Source organism: Temnothorax nylanderi, unplaced genomic scaffold, assembly GCF_030848795.1.
Source record: "Temnothorax nylanderi isolate EJ_2023f unplaced genomic scaffold, tnyl_v1.0 TNYL_tig0026_pilon, whole genome shotgun sequence".
NCBI classification, from domain to species: Eukaryota; Metazoa; Arthropoda; class Insecta; order Hymenoptera; family Formicidae; genus Temnothorax; species Temnothorax nylanderi.
In genome coordinates this window covers 82,191-98,591 of record NW_027249088.1, presented here as the reverse complement: position 1 = coordinate 98,591, position 16,401 = coordinate 82,191, and the positions used below count along the sequence as shown (strand labels likewise).

The window sequence follows — 16,401 nt, the reverse complement described above, 5'->3', positions numbered from 1 at the left end:
TCCCGTTAGGGGTCGAATTTCTAAAAATCCCTTCTTAGTGGGTGCTTATGTCATGAGAGGAATACACTACCCGAATTTCATGTTCCTAGGTTCAGGCTTTCGGGCTGGGCGTTGATGAGTCAGTCAGTCAGTCAGTCAGGACATTTGTCTTTATATATATAGATTTAAAAACAATTTTAATATAAATTTTAATATAATAGATTTTTCTCAAATTTCTTTTAAGAATGTCCAGATTATTATTACATTCTAATTAACTCTTATTATAGTAAGAACAATTATGTTCTTACTACCGCAATTCTGTTCTCGTAAAAGCTTCCTTTTGTGAAATTTTTCCGAAATATTTTCTCTCTCCCTCCTATCGCTTAAAGTAGAACCATCTCTATTTTGGGAATATCGCAACTGGATCGGGTTCTCCATCTATTAACTCTTATTATAGTAAGAACAATTATGTTCTTACTACCGCAATTCTGTTCTCGTAAAAGCTTCCTTTTGTGAAATTTTTCCGAAATATTTTCTCTCTGCCTTCTATCGCTTAAAGTAGAACCATCTCTATTTTGGGAATATCGCAACTGGATCGGGTTCTCCATCGGGCGAGAGCCCTGAGTGAAAGGTGAGCCCTGCCCCGGTCGTGACGGTACAACAGAGCCTGTGGACCCTCAATTTATACACGGGAAGCAGACGCCTTTGTGCGAGCGCGAGTAGCCTGATTGAGCCTTTCACCGCCGTTAACATTCAGACTCTCTTTCCGTTTGCCGAACTCCTGACAGGGTGATTCTTTCGTAATGCTGTTCGCGCCGCGGTAAAATACGCCGTTTAACTTTTTCCGCACTCTGGAAACTCGCGAGATACGTCGAAAGGGATTTTGCGAGACCTGGATACAGAATCCACTCAATGATATTTCATCTGTTATATTTTTCTTTTTTGCACAAGTTCGAGGGAAAAATTCCATAATTTGGGGTTCCTATGGAGGTTGTGTGCGATAATGTTCGACCTTTTCTTTGCGAACACTGCATTCGAAGCATAATATTCCAGCTCGCTTATCGCGATTCGGCGAATTCGTAGTAAATAAAACAAACCGTCATGTGGGTCGTTACTTGTTACGTTCGAATTACATAAGCAATATATTATTATTACTCAATTCTATTGTCAGACTCGCCGTTAACCCTTCGTTATCACTGGATGTTTCTTCGAACTTTATTTAAATATAAAATAATTCCGGATCATATATTTCAATTCCATTAAATAAACATTTGTTATTTTAAAATTGTACTTCAAATAGACGGTCACATATTGTGTTAAAACACAGACAAAATATAAAAATACAGGACTATTTTCAGAAACATGAGAATAAAAAGATAAATCTATTATATTAATTTCAGTTGATCATATTACATTGATATTATAGAAATAAATTTGACATTAAATACATTATTTTTATTTCAAATAAATTAACAGCATAATGCTCTCTTTTCTCTCAGTTTAACCAAAACGATAAGATTCACAGGAAGTCGTGCTGCATCATCATCATCTCTCTCTCTTTCTCTCTTGTTCTTTGTATTTAAACTTCCCACGGTGCCTTATCTATTATACAATTCTTCGTATTTAGAGTTCAGGGCGGGTGAAACGACGTGACTCACTCTCCAAACCGGAGAAACAACGTTACCTATCTGATCCTCCCGCTGGAACCGGTGCAGTCGGTGCTTGGCCTTAAGCTCGAGCTCGGAGCCGACGAGGCGTTGCTGCGTGAACTCGAGGAGCCTGGTGAGCAGGGGGTGATTGGGGGGTGACTTCCAGTCGCCCGGGTAAGCGTCCAGCCAGACGTGCAGGGCCTGGACCAGGGTCTTGCGGTGCTGCTCGCAGCCGGCGCTCCCGTCCAGGCCGTCGTATCGCGCGAGCAACAGCTCGAGGACCTCACGCGGGCTGGTGAACGCCCGGTACGTCGCCAGGAAGATGTTTATGTAGGTGGACTCCAGTTCGCCGTCGTCGTTCGCCAGGCTCTCGACCAGCCGCTGCACCGTGCCGGCCTTCAGGAAGCGCACCCTCACCGTCTCCCATTCCAAGTGCGAGATCTCGTCGTCGGAATCCTGGTAAAGTCGCAACAGGCGCATTACTTGAGTGTTAAAGCTATTGGCGTGAGAGCAAACATACGTTTTGACATCAGGTTCCTTTAAAAATAAAGCTTTTAAATAAAAGTCTTTAAATAAAGACGTCACTAATACGAAAACTGACTATTATTCTTGAAATAATATTCTACATTTTTTACGAAGAAAACCACGATTCTCAGATCAAAAAACGCTTGAAATTCAATTCAACCGCGATAAAAAAGAACAAATTAAATTGGTAAAACTTAATAAACGGTAAAAATCTATTTAAAAAAAGATAAAATTAAATTGAGTAAAAATTGCTGAACGTTAAAAATCTGGATTAAAAATACTTCGATCATACTCACCGATGCTGAGAGACTTCTCGTAGGCCGGTGGTATCGGACCTTCTTTAGGTATACCGTGTATATGACGCCGTCGCCCCTTTCCTCGCCCCATAAACGCCACGTGGGCTGCAAAGTAGAAAATCGAACGTCGAACTTAGTCATGAACGTCCGTACCAATAAATGCTGTAGGCGGGTATAACGGAACTGATAACGAAGGACCGCGCACCAGGGGATGATTTAAGCTCCTAATTTCATGGCGGAGTACTCGCCCACTCCCTGTCGCGAGCTAATAAACTCGCCGTAACAAACAAACCGGGCAACTTGGAATAAAAAAAGAATGAATCTACTTTTTCTGTTTGTAATTGATTTATTTATGATGATTATATATATATATATATATATATATATATATATAGAAAGTTGACACGAATTTAATTGCAAAAGTTAAGTTAGAAGGAGGAAGTAAAATTTTGCACGAATAATAATCGCGATTCTGCATTAATTATTATAATTAATTGCCGTATTACGTAATTATTTTTATACATATATCCTTTATCTCGTACTGATTACAAAATCATCCCCCGAGCTGCCTTTCCATATACTAAATTTAGCAGACTACATGCTTCATTGCTTCTAATAACTTTTTTCTCGAAACCTTTGGAGTTATCAAGATATAACTAAGATTATATATTAAATCTAAAAATATCACACGTGCTAATGTAGACATTTCTGGCAGAATGCTTCAGAATATTCGCGTCAAACTATGAAGATGTGATACGATACAATCTATTCTTTTCAAAATTTAATCAGGTGCGTAATTACGTTACTTTGTTTCTGAAGCTTGACTTACGCGCTGCGAAGCATTCTGAAGAATCATCGTAAAATTGGTGCAAGAATCAGGATAAAATGGCAGGAATGAGATAAGCATTGATCAGCGATCGATGTTTTGAAACGAGATAAATCGAGATAGTTGTCAAGAACAAGAGAAACTCTAAATCTATATTTTCTGATCTCCTCGACTTTTAATTCAATGAATAAATCATGAAATCAACTGACTCATGTCCATGCATAATAAACACGTACTTCGTGTATGCGTGTACGCATATGTATACATGCAAGCTGTGTTATGTACTTATCAGTGACAGTCGAGCTACAGGCAGTCTATATAATTAATTCTAACTTGATAAAGACGGGCTCGCTCACGCGATGACGTAACGCCGCGTGATAACGTCCGTCTTAAAGGTAGTTAGCCTTTGGGAAAGGTGTTTCAGACGCGTTATCGTCGCGGAAAGAAACTGCAATTAGCGATCTTCATTACAGACGGCCTTTCGCCGTCTCGCAAATATAACAATTAGTCGGCTTAACATCGAATTGAAAAATCCAATAAAATCCTTTTAAATCCGGCTTTAAACAAATTAATCCTTTATGAGTAAGCTGATTTAATTAACCTTGTAGAACGATAAAATTTAACGAAGTTTGAGAAATTAATTTAATTACGCTTTTATATTGATCACATTGACATAACTGTCATTTATTCGGGACTTAATTGCGATCGAGTGTGGAACGTGACACCGGCAGGGCGCTTGTCGTGTCACGTCCATTTATTTGGCATTGAAATCTTGTAAACAAAGCGGGTCTTAGAGGCCGTAAAGGGGGCTTAATGTCGTAGAATTCAGCACGACAGACGTATACGCATTCGCGTTGGCACGAGCGATTACAATCGAAGCCGTACTGAGGACACGCCGCCGCGCCGCGCCGATGAGGGACGATCGTAATAGAGACTCGACGGAAGGAGAAGCGTGTCATTGCCGTCTCTCTCCGATACTTTTTCTCGTTTCTCGAGAAAAGAAATCGTCTCGCGGGAAAACGACTGAAGCCGGAACCTGTAGAGACATCGTGCTTGCTTATCCTGTTGGATGCATTATTATCAAGAGAGTGTCTCTCCCGAGAAGGATTAATTTAAAAAATTGTTCGCAGAATTGTTCACAGAGAATTACGTATTTATTATAGATACATATAATTATATAGATTAGATTTTATAAAAGTGAATTAGTGGGACGAAGTTAAAATGAATTATGAAGTAATAAATCCTTAAAATAGAGAAACTAAAATATCAAAAATATTTTTTTAGTTGAAAATCATGAAATTATTTAATTAAATAATCTGCATAAATTTCTCGCAATTTAAGGATTATCTGACAGATTTGGCATTAAAAATTCAAACGGCGGAGAACTCTATCGATCCCATCTCGATGTAAGCGAGACCCAAGAAACGAGGGCCTGAAGTCCACCCGCTCACGCCCCGGAACGACCGAGCAATTAAACGCCCGCAGGAGGAACCCGAGCGTGACTCGAGGTCCTCGTACCTGCACTCGTCCTTGGCAGCCGCTTCCCTCGAGTGTCGATTCACCATTGTTCGGCTGTAAACAGCACGAGCCGGGCCTCGATTGCCCGTTCCTTACGCAAAACTACGCACGGAATATCTCCCGATCGAGGTTGAATCGTAATTAGGGACATTTCCGGCAATAAGACCCGTGGAATCATACGGTATTATTCGTCGATCACGTCATGCAGGATGATAGCGTTTTTACCTTAAAACATGCGCGCACACCCCCTCCGTTTATCTTATTTAATTCTACGAAATAACAACGGCGTATATATTATATTTATTATTATGTAATCTAAAAAGTAACTTTTTTTTATTCTTTTTCAAATAGAAATTAAATATTCATGTATGCAAATGTTTGAACAAAAAATTTAACTGCAATGCGAATGCCAAAAACAAAAATTTTAGAGGAAACACCTAATCTTAGAAAGGCTTCACATAAAACTACAAAAAGATGGACTAAACTTAACCCAAGATACTTAAGGAACTACTTGACAACGCGCACTTTCCCATTAAAAAAGAAAGTTCTCAAAGGGACAAATAGAAAGAGAGAAAAGATAAGGATTTGAAAACAAGAGATTGGATTTAAATTTGAAACAGAGAAAACTAAGAAACATTCAAAAAGAGGAGCATTGAACAAAGTAGAAAACACCTCCCACAGAAGACATAAAAACAGTAAAAACAGAAAAGAGGGTATTATCAACAACAATGACTACTAGATAAAAATAACGAACTCAAGGGCGTGCTCAGTCAAAAGTCACCAACTGAAGAAGCTTGTTTGTCAGTAGAGATCGAGAAACCGGTCTTGGAATTCGCAACCAATTGTAAGTATAATTATTTGTACTGTAGATTAGTTACACAACCGCGCTCCAAACTCGTACTGGCGTATCTATTTGTAATTACAGTCAAAGGAAGCTGTTGAATTAAATAGTACTAATTTATTTCGAAGACTTTGGAAAAGTATACTGACGCAAAATAATTTTCAAAGCAAATCGCATGTGTGTTTCGATTGGAACAAATGCCCGGGCTCATAAATAGAGAAGCATTTTCGCGATTTTGCACCCGATCGAACGACACAGGGTGCAACGACTTCCCGAGTAACTCGTGCTTTCCGAATTTTAATGTTAGTCGCGTGTAAATGGACTAAATACTAAATATACCGAGTGGCGCGTACCGTAGATACGCGATTCGCGCAGGTTCGGGGATCGATCGTCGGGAATGGAATGCAACATTCATGACATCATGTCGACGTCGTCGTCGTCGTCGCGCGCGCGACTATAAGTAAATTGACGGCTGTAGTAGAGTACACGGTGAAACGGGTGAAACATTGTACGCGTCGTCTGCCGTTTCTGGAACGTCGAGACTACCGTTCGGGAGGTTGTATGTCTGCCGCGTGCGCGAATGGCGAACACGGCGAACAGCGTCGCGGAATCCCGCAAATGTCCCGCCGGGGTCAACGGTCCGCCCGCGAGGTCCCGAAATACATCCCCATTATTTCCCGTTGGATTCTCCAACGCGGAATCCACGTCGGAGGCTACCGTGAAACCGCGCGGCGCGGCTGAAACGCTCGAGCGCAACGAACGCGGATCCCGCCGTCTTTGTATCGCTGAATCGATCTTATTCACTTCTCTTTCTAGAACTGCTGACTAAAAACTGTACAATAAATCCTGATTATTATCGTATTATTATCTCATTGGAGGGAATGAGGAGCGCACGACATTTTCCTGCGGTAAAATTCAAGATCGACACCTCTTTAATTACTGAAAGAATATTTTTGATAAATAGTGCCTGAATTTTTTTATATAACATATTATGCATATAATTATACATACATAAATTATAATTATATGTATAATAATCATAATTACATATATATTTGGATAATAATGATATTAATAATAATAATGTGCAAAGAGTTCATCAAAATCTATTCCAATTCTAAAAATTGATAAAAATGCCGTTTTTTTTTAAAATAAAAAAGTGACCTTTGTGAGAAAAAAATTTCTAAGTTGGATAATGACTGATTAATGCAAATTATTTTCGCTGATCGAGCTGTCAGGCGATCGCTTCCGATGACACTCTGACCCTGATTATTCGGTTAAACAGCCGGCGTGTGTGTGCGACACACGCACGGTGTACGTAAGCGGCTTAATCCGGGAATCAGTGTCACTTATTGCTTCCAAGGTTTGGGAGGGGGAAGGGGTATAAGAATGGATATAATTGCGATAATGCGTCTACCGCACACATATAAATGCGAAATCGTGTTTGACATGCACTAAAGCCTGAAAAAATTGACATTCGTTTTTTTTTTCGTGCATTTTAAGATTAAATTAAATCTTCACTCATCGCAAAAACGATACTGGTGGCAGGTCACATGCAAACGTACAGGGTGTATCGTAAAGATAAATACATTCTCCGATCGAACTCCCAATTTTTGGTCGAAGAAAAGATTTGATCGAATCGAGAATCCTTAATTGTCAGCGAAGTCTCGCAAAACAGGCGTTGAATTAAAAATTTGTTACTGAATGAATTTTTATTAAAAAATATAGACACACGGAAAGAAATAATGTTGCATTAACAGTTGTATTAGTCCAATTAAAAATAATCTTGTTAGTGCAATAACAGTACTAATTAATTAAACAAATACGTCATGCTTTTGTTTTCATAAAATTTTATCTGTCTCGTTAATACTGTTATTTAATTAACAAGATTATTTTTAATTATTTTTAATTATACCAATGCTGCTAATATAATATTTTTTGTCTGTATAGATGAGACTAATGTGAAAAGAATCGACTGATGAATTACTCATCGTGTATATTACATTTATATTACATAACTCCACTTTCGGCATTGAAGAATTTTGCGATTAAGGTTGCTTAACTCGAGTGTTTGCCGAGAGCGGGTCGCATTATCGGGAGCATTACGATACACCTCTCGTGCGAAATATAACATATGATTACAAGCACGCTCAATGACAAAAGCGCTGGCAAATCAAACAACAGAAACAAATCAAATGGGAGTAAAATCGCGCCAGCTCGAGCATATACCGATCTTATCGCGCTCGATACGTTATCGTTATCCCGTAATCTCCTCGCGTCTACTACTCTCCACTAGAGACGGCACTCTTTCAGTTCAGGCAAATGCACGACGAGAGAGAAGAGCGGGAGTCGTCGTCGGTAAAAACGAAGCAGAATGAACGAAGGCGTAAAAGCAGCAGGATGCCGTCCGGTCATCCGGTGTCTCTCTTTACCTGTTGCACGTACCACTGGGTGGAGCTCTGGTTCTTCCGGTGGCCACCGGGCTTGCAAGGGGCGCAGAGCAGCAGGGGGGTCAGTTTGCTTACCCCCTTGGCGGGGGGGCCGGTCGTCGCCGGCGTCGTGGGCGACGCTGTGGGACTCAGCCCGTCATCCCCCCCCAACACCGGCCACAGCATCCACGTGTTTTGCCCTCTGCCCCCCTCTGTCTACCCCGTCCTCGCTCCTTTCGTCGGTGTCACCCCCTCGGTGCTCCCGGTACCCCTTTTTTTTTTATTGCGGAACTGCACTTCTCCGCCCCTCGCGTCCTCTTGTTTGTCTTCTTTGTACCCTCTTGGTGGTACACCCTGTCTCTCGGGGAGGCGATCTGCTTCCGGAAGCTCACTCTACGACGTGAGCTGTCGCGACGCCCGTTGCCGGCGAACTGAGATCGTCGGCCGACGTCGCGTCACCACGCCTCGCTGTCGATGACGACGTTGACGTTCACACGCGATCGCCCGCTCGGGGTACAGGAGCGTATCATGGTATCGGGCCGAGGCGGATTTCCGACGTTTGACAGCTGCGGCTGAAGTTTGAGAGTTCGATCGGTTGAGGACGAAGGACACGCTTGGGTGTCGGAGTAGTTCGCGGAGTCACTTCGTCGTCATTTCATATATATAATAATAGTGAGAACTGATATCTTTCAAGACCATCGCGATTTTACACGAATATCGATTGTGTATATGTTTATTCAGAATATAAATGTCTGAATTTGTCCGTAGGTACATTTTCAGAAATAAATCCGAACTAGGTCACCCATCCCTCAGAGTTTATACAAATTTAAATCCACCCCCGAATATTGACGATTTCTGAGCGTCATCATCCGGAGAAAGAGACACTGATGAGATTTTGATGTAAATTTAGGTTTTAATTACTTTCCATTAAAGTGACATTAAAATTTAATTTTTGTTTTTTAATATTACGGACAATATATGCAGAAAGATAATTTCAGAATATAAATCTGAATTCTATAATTTTGAACATATCCATTTCAAATTGAGTTTAACACAATTATCAATTGTTTGTCTTTTTTGCGTTTTTGCGCGCGTTGCCGACTCTTTGATTTACGGAGATTTGGATTTGTTTCAAAATATTTTATTCCTATCGAAGAGTTACCTTTACGTGAATCTAAATCTACATTATTATTTATAGATTACTCATCCTTCATAATTTATGTACATTTAAATCCATGCGTAAAAATTGACGGTTTCTAAATGTTATTGTCCGGAGAAAGAAACATTAAGAAAGTTTTGACATAAATCTAGGTTTTAATTACATTCCATTAAATGTTTAATTTTTAATTTTCAATATAATACATCTAGAAAGATTAGCTCTGAGTATAAATTTGAATTCTAAATTGAAACGTATCCGTTTCGAACTGATTCGCATGCATCATCGCGGCCCTGGCAACCAAGTGCACTATCGTACGTTTACGCTTATCGATGATCGATCGTTCTTACACCTGCCTTACAACGGGACTGCGTGCGGAGACAAACATACGACACTCGATACGCTCTATTTCGGGAAGTTAACACGAGAACGAGACGCCCCCCCCCCCCCCGCTCGCCACGCTGCAATAGCTAGGACAATTAATTAGCTTTGAAAGCCAATTAATTGTCCTGGCTTCGAAGGGTCATAGGTGACACATGCGTGTTTATACTTCCGGTATCGTTCACGTGCGCTGCGCAACCCCATCGTACGGGGCAATTGTGTATTTCGAGCAGAATGCATGGAGTTGCCGTAGCCCGATCTCACTCTCGATCTTTCTCCCCTTTCGAAGCTAAAGGGTAATTTTATGCAAAAGGTCTAAAGGGCGTGTTATTTAAATGTTATTTTAACCAAAACGAAGGCAAAAATCTTTTTGCAACGCGAAGCGACCACGTCCGATTTAATTTTACGTTTAATTTTACGTTACTCGGTTTAATAATCCGAAACGATCGCAAAATGAATAACAATGAAAGACGTTGTAGCGCAATTATGGGACAGGAGTTGTACATTGTTCGGTTAATTCTGCTAAGTTACGATAAAGATAATTAATTCAATTGCGACGATCGTTTAATTCGATCGTTCGAGCTCGAACTGTTTCTCTCGCGGAATGGTACCAGCCACTTCGATAGGCTACTCCGCGAGACCTCACCTCGGTATCAAAGGGTTAAATGCATTTGGTATCTCGCCATGTGAAAACGTGTGACGCACGCGTCTTGTCGATTGCCAATTTGTTACGTCGCCGTTGTGTTTCGTTCCATTAATGGACGATAATCATCATTCCGCGAGTTGACCGCGGCGACCGCGCGCGCGGGAATGATCTCCGACGCGATCTCGTCGGCGCGATTTAATGTCCTCGTGAACGAACGTGGGACTACCACGGAATGGGACGCGGGGCGACGGAGGGAATATTTTTATTCTCGTTTTTTATTCCCGAGGGGAAGAAAGTATTCTTAGGGCGCGTTGTTTAGAATAGTCCGGCTCGGGCGCGCGAAGAGGAGAAAGCGCGTTATTATGCATTGAGGAGCGCGCGACCATTTCAGAAATACGCTTCTAAACTATCTTTAGAGCATAATGTGTCCAGACATCTCTCGAAATATCCCCGGCGTATTTTTGCTCTCCGGAGAAAAGTTTCTAGAATACTTTCTCTACCTCGCGGAAGAATTCAGTCAGGTTTTTTTTTCCGGGGTACTCTCATAGATGCGGAATGTTCCCTCGGTCGCGCAAACGAGACGGGCCCTGATTCTCGATCGTATTTGTCGGGGAATAAGAGAGAGTCCGGCAAAGAAAAGGCACATATCAGGGCACTGATTGGGACGAGATCGTTCCTCGCAAACGAGCTCGATCGTCGAAATTCGATTATCCCTCGCGATTGGATTTCGCCAGCTGGACAAACGTAACGAGAACGTCATGGTACGAAGGGGGCCCTACGACGCAACGGCGATTAAGTAGAATACGCGGAATGATAAACGTGTCGATGTCCGTCGACGCCTCGCTCGGCGACGAACGATAAAACGAACGCCCCATGTCGCGGCATGACACGAGGAGTAGTGACCAACGGGCGTATGTCGCAACCTTAACCCTTTCGGAAACGCGACGCATCGGAACTCGCGCGCGACTGACGATTTCCTTAATTTTATCTCGTATTTAATGCCTCAATTAAGAGTAGACTCTTCCAAATTGTTGCGCCCTGATTACGAATCTTTTCTTATCACGATTACTTGTACATAAAAAATCTATCTCGTATTTAATTCCTCAATTAAGAATAAACTCTTCCAAGTATATATATATATATGTATATATATATATATATGTCGCGTTCTATCGTAATTACTTCTCAGTGAAAAACAGTTGCGCAATATTCTTCCTCTTAACTCCAGTTTCTTTTTAAACATCTCGAGTACTCGCAACCCGTCGCGTCGCGTAAAAGAGTCACGGTCGGTCTCGCTCCGCGTATACTTGGCGCGAGACACTACCGTGTCTCTTGATCACGTTTATTACTTCTACATAAAATTAGCGATCGTATACAACTTTTTCGAGTTTGGCAAGAATTCGTTTGTAAAAGATACGCTTAAAAGTTCCGCCACACTTCGAACGATAATAATTAAAATAATTTCTTGCGTTGTCTCAAATTATTCTGACGAAGTTTCGCAACTCTTGTGTCTTTCTTTCTTCACAGCGGCGTTAATTTGACGTTAATAAAATCAAATTTTTGCTTTATCGTGACGAAAGTCCCTAAAGAAACGGGCAAACAAAAAATAGACTGAAAAATGGTTTTTGTAAATCGATTTTCGAAATTTTTCTGGCGCGTGCAAGAGATGTTATTTACCACGGTTTTCCGTTCAGAGTGACGGATTCCGCGATGACGTACGTCCGCGAAATGCTCGCGGAGCCGATCAATCTGAAATCTCGCGTCTCTCGATGCGACACACTCTCGAGAGGAGTACAATCGGAATGCATTATGCAACACAGGTATTGTCCACGAAGGGATCGAGGCAGCGGCTCGTTCGGCGCGGGAGGTAGCAGGAAGTGCTTAACCCACGTTTAAGCACCTCTCGCATCTCCCGTGTCATTTAGCGGCTTTAATGGCATCCATGTAAAACCCTTCATCCGCAATGGAGGATCCTAATTGCCCCGGTTTCCGCGCGCTCTCCGCTCTAGAACTCGCCATCTATAATAATTACGCCCGTCCCTTTGTGCGTGCATGGTGCATGGACCACAGAATTACCCTCCGGCCACTACGAGCTATCGATTTTTGGCGAAAGCAATGTGGGAATATTTTGCGAACGGTTGAAGCTCTTTCTACCGTAAACTGCAATATTTCTTATCGCGAGGATTAATTTGTCGGTGGAATTAGTGACAATAATATAAAATTTGCGGCTCGATGCTATTATAAATAAATGTAAAATATGACAAATATAAATTTTGTTTTGAATGTTATCGAACGGCTGCATGATTATTACTACGATCTATTTATTTGAATATTATTTTAATATTATTTGAAACATTTTTGACTCCTTCGGATAAAAAAGTGGCGGTCAAAACTGAGGGGAATAATAATGTCAGCGGATCATGGGAAACGAATGCCTAACTAATGGGTTACTCGGTTAGTCATACGTTACGTTGATACGCGAAACGCTTGCACGTGAACGTGTACACGTGAACGTGTACGCATGTACTACGCGTATTGTATGTGTGCCCGCACGGCTCAACAATAACTGGTTAGAGTCTTTCAAGGTGTTTCTGCATCCAGGCCGAATGGAAAGAAATACTTCTGTCGTGTAATTTTCCACCTCGGTATTGTACGCCGACTTTATCAGCGCCGAAGAAGTCGCGTGAAAATTTGTACGAAATTTTAAAGGAGAGAGAGATACGAAATATATATCTACGATAAAGCTTCGATTGTTAAAATTGTTAAACAAACTTGTCGCAGCCTCGAATAGGGGAAATGCGCTGAGATGCACGATCTCGAAATAGCTGCGAAATCGAAAGCGGAAATGATATTGGAATGATTACGTCGGCCGCGTGAGACAGCGGATATGTCAAGATAGCGAAGAAGCAAAAGAGTAAGAACAATTTCGCTCGGATAATCGAACGATCCGGCGAATAAAAGTTTACAAAATTTATGGCGGAACGTACGTGCGAAGCTCACGAAAATTTGACAGGGAAAGACCGGGGTGGGCGTGTGCTGCACTCGTTAAATTATTTTTATATTGTAGAAGCGTGGTTCCTTTCAAGGACAATAGCGCTGTAAAAGATTCCAAAGGTTATTTTATTATTCACGACGTTGCAAAACGAAGATTACTTTGGCAATTTCGAAAACTAGTTCAGCGCTCGAAATTCTCATTTTAGGATTCTTTCTACGTTTTAAAAATACGACGCATCTTTTATATTTGTCTATTACCTAATTGTAATAATTAATTTTTGTTATTAATTTCGCTGAATTCCAGAAAATTAAAATCACTCAGTATTACGTGTTTTAATAGTACTATCTTTGTCAATAATTAGACAGATTTTTGACTCTCGGAGCGTCGCAATTAAGTTAAAATCGTAATTGAAGGTTTTACACCGATATGAAGTCCATTATTAAAGGGTAACGCTGCGCGACGTGAAGCGACGAAAACAGCGTTTCGCTGGCAATTAGAGTAGAATTATCGATCGCTCGAGAATGGAGTAATTTCCGATTTCACGGAAACACGTTGCGTATCTATATAAAGAAAATCGGAGCTATGGATCTTGCTTACTTCCCTGAGTGTTATGAATCATTATGCAGCTGGGATCGATTATACAGGCACGGACAAAGCGTGCGTGCTCCATCAGCGTGTGATTGGAGTTACGAATGAAAAATAAGATCCTTTCAAGGAAACCAAAGAATTTATAGCATTGATACATTATTCAATTATTAATTGTATCCGCGGTAACTTTACATAATTGCTATCTTCCTCTTGGAACGCTCTAAACGATTCTTCCTCGAAATCGCGATAGAACTGGAAACAACATCTCGTGTAGCACGACACACTTAAGAGGCATTAAATTAAATCTTCGGAAAGGTCAAAGAATGGAGCCGGAGAGTTTAGATTTTTTTTTCTAAAATAAAGTTTAAAAAACTGCGTAAAGTGAATCGTTGACCGGAAAGTTGGCGGAAAAGGGGAGAAATTAGCGATGCACCGCGACCGAGCGATTATCTCAAATCTCTCCCGCGAGTGATCGAGAGATATCTCTCTTTGTCCGATCCTCCCGGAACGGTGTCCTTCGCCTGAGTCGAAGCTGCAAAACACGCCCGATGATATCAGCGTCTCTTAATCACCGCACCGTTTTCTCTTAATCATCGGCGATCTATTGACCGACGAAGTGACTCGCGCGAGGAGAACCGCCGCCGCGGCGGTGTGGAGCAGCTGCTCCGGATTTCTCGTTACCTGCGGACTCTCGGGCCAGGTGCACACTGTCAACTGCGCGCGCGATCACCCGACCGCGATGCCGAGAACGTGACGCGCGCGACCGGTTCTCGGAGGTATGCAAACGGAATGACCGCACCGCACGCCGTCCCGACGCCGACTGACGCCGCGTTGCAGCCGCCGCGCCACGGCCGAGCGTGTTACTCGAGGATGCACTGACCATGCCGCCACGCTATGGTCGTGACTACATGGTCAGGAACGTACCGCCGTTATCGGGCACCGAGGTCGGGAGACGGCGAGGGTGCGTCTAAATCGATTTCGCAGCCGGTCTATGTGTATATCCTTCGATTTAGAGGTAAATTGTTCGGCAATCGAAGTCGATTTACCGTGAGAATCAAGAGAAATTAATTTATATTTAGTAGAGTTATTTGTTTCTTTTTTATCAAGCAAAAACAGAACTAATCAGTTTAATATAAAATATTACAATAAAATGTTAGAAGAATAGAAAAGAGAACGAGAGAAAGAAATCTAATTTATTTCACAGATTATATTATTCTAGTTTGCACAACAATCTCTTTACAATAAATTCTAGAGAATCAGTGAAAAACAAAACTTTCCGTTATATTTTGGAACCGAATTAAATTAGTCCGATTTTGGAGTAAATTGCTCCAAAATCAAAGTCGATTTGTTTTGACCGTAAGCACCAGAAGAAATAAATTTATATTTAGTAGATTAATTTATTTATCCAATATTTATTTGTTTTTATTAAACATAATAAATTGACTAGTTTAATATAAAGAGAGAGGACTAACTTATTTAGCAGGGCTATGTTGATCATATTTATTTATTTTTTAGCAGTTATAATGAAGATTTTCACTTGCAAGATAACTTGCTCAACCGTTAATAAATCTTTACAATAAATTCGGGAGAGTCGAAGAGAAATCAAAGTTTCTGTTATAGATGAATGAATTTATCATTAATAATACTTGTAAAAGAGATTTTAATCTAAAATGCAGAAACTAAGGTTCTTTTTGCTCGAAATAGTCGCAGGATGTACCGCACATGACAATCGCACCACATGCGTGACCATCCGCGGGCCTTCGAGGCTCCTTTAACGCTTTCTACACATAGATAATCCTGGAAACACGGAGGTCTTCTACGGTTACGCGTAATCGTGGCTCCATTTGGATATAATCACGCGAAATTTCGTTCGATTCGGCCGACATTAACTTGGTGTCGAACGAATAAATGCAGATAATAAAATGCTGATAATAAAATCGTGTTAATATTACTGTAAAATGAAATGTTATTTTCCCGTCATCTGTCTTGATAAATGAAAATTTTAGCTTTAATGATAATGGATTGTTGCATGCTATCATTATTAATGATGAATTAAAATTAATTGTTTGGGATCCTTTTGTCTTCGTATTATACATTTGGTCATTGAATAATGTCCCTTTGTTTGATCTTCGCTGGATTTTGATGTTCCTTTTTACTGCGACTGTTCTCAATTATTAAAAAGCGAATGGATATTGCGTTGCGTTTCCATGCGAGAATAACAGACTTTTGCATCCCCATAAAACGACGGTCTGAGTCATCAAATCCTTCCCATATGTACTACCGTCTCTCGAGGGAAAAGAGCGGCATTGTAAGGGTGGCGGGACAACCCCCAAACGGCCGATGTAAAGTTAAACCATAGGGACGGTTCGTCACATGCGTCTACCAGCTGCTTTCTCCAGCATCCGTCAATAGAAGTTACGGGCATATAAAAAAATTATCGCCTCAAATCGCCGCGCAAATTTCTGTTGCGGTGAAATAATAATTTCACTACCTTAACAATTTTATTTGATAATTAAAAAACTTTTTTTAAACTTTAAACAATTTTCTCCAAATTAAAAAATTTTTAAATAAT

At 41.0% G+C, this 16,401-nt stretch overlaps 1 protein-coding gene and 1 long non-coding RNA gene across 4 annotated transcripts in view; one reads left to right on the top strand and one right to left on the bottom strand.

Annotated features, from left to right (window-relative positions):
- The window catches only part of LOC139769949 (uncharacterized), a 190,732-nt gene that overhangs the window by 135,109 nt on the left and 39,222 nt on the right, over positions 1-16,401 (top strand). The window lies entirely within an intron of this gene.
- Rgl (Ral guanine nucleotide dissociation stimulator-like) overlaps positions 1-16,401 on the bottom strand; it is a 34,930-nt gene that overhangs the window by 6,057 nt on the left and 12,472 nt on the right. The window contains exons 1-4 of one of the 3 annotated variants that reach the window (XM_071701480.1): positions 14,511-14,666; positions 8,067-8,635; positions 2,450-2,554; positions 1,664-2,084 (exon numbers count right to left, since the gene is read on the bottom strand). In XM_071701480.1, the coding sequence (XP_071557581.1) occupies positions 1,664-2,084; positions 2,450-2,554; positions 8,067-8,249 (709 nt within the window). In that variant the 5' untranslated portion in view covers positions 8,250-8,635; positions 14,511-14,666. Of the gene's footprint in view, positions 1-1,663; positions 2,085-2,449; positions 2,555-8,066; positions 8,706-14,510; positions 14,667-16,401 lie in introns of those variants that run through there. The other 2 variants (XM_071701481.1, XM_071701482.1) reach the window with 2 other exon arrangements.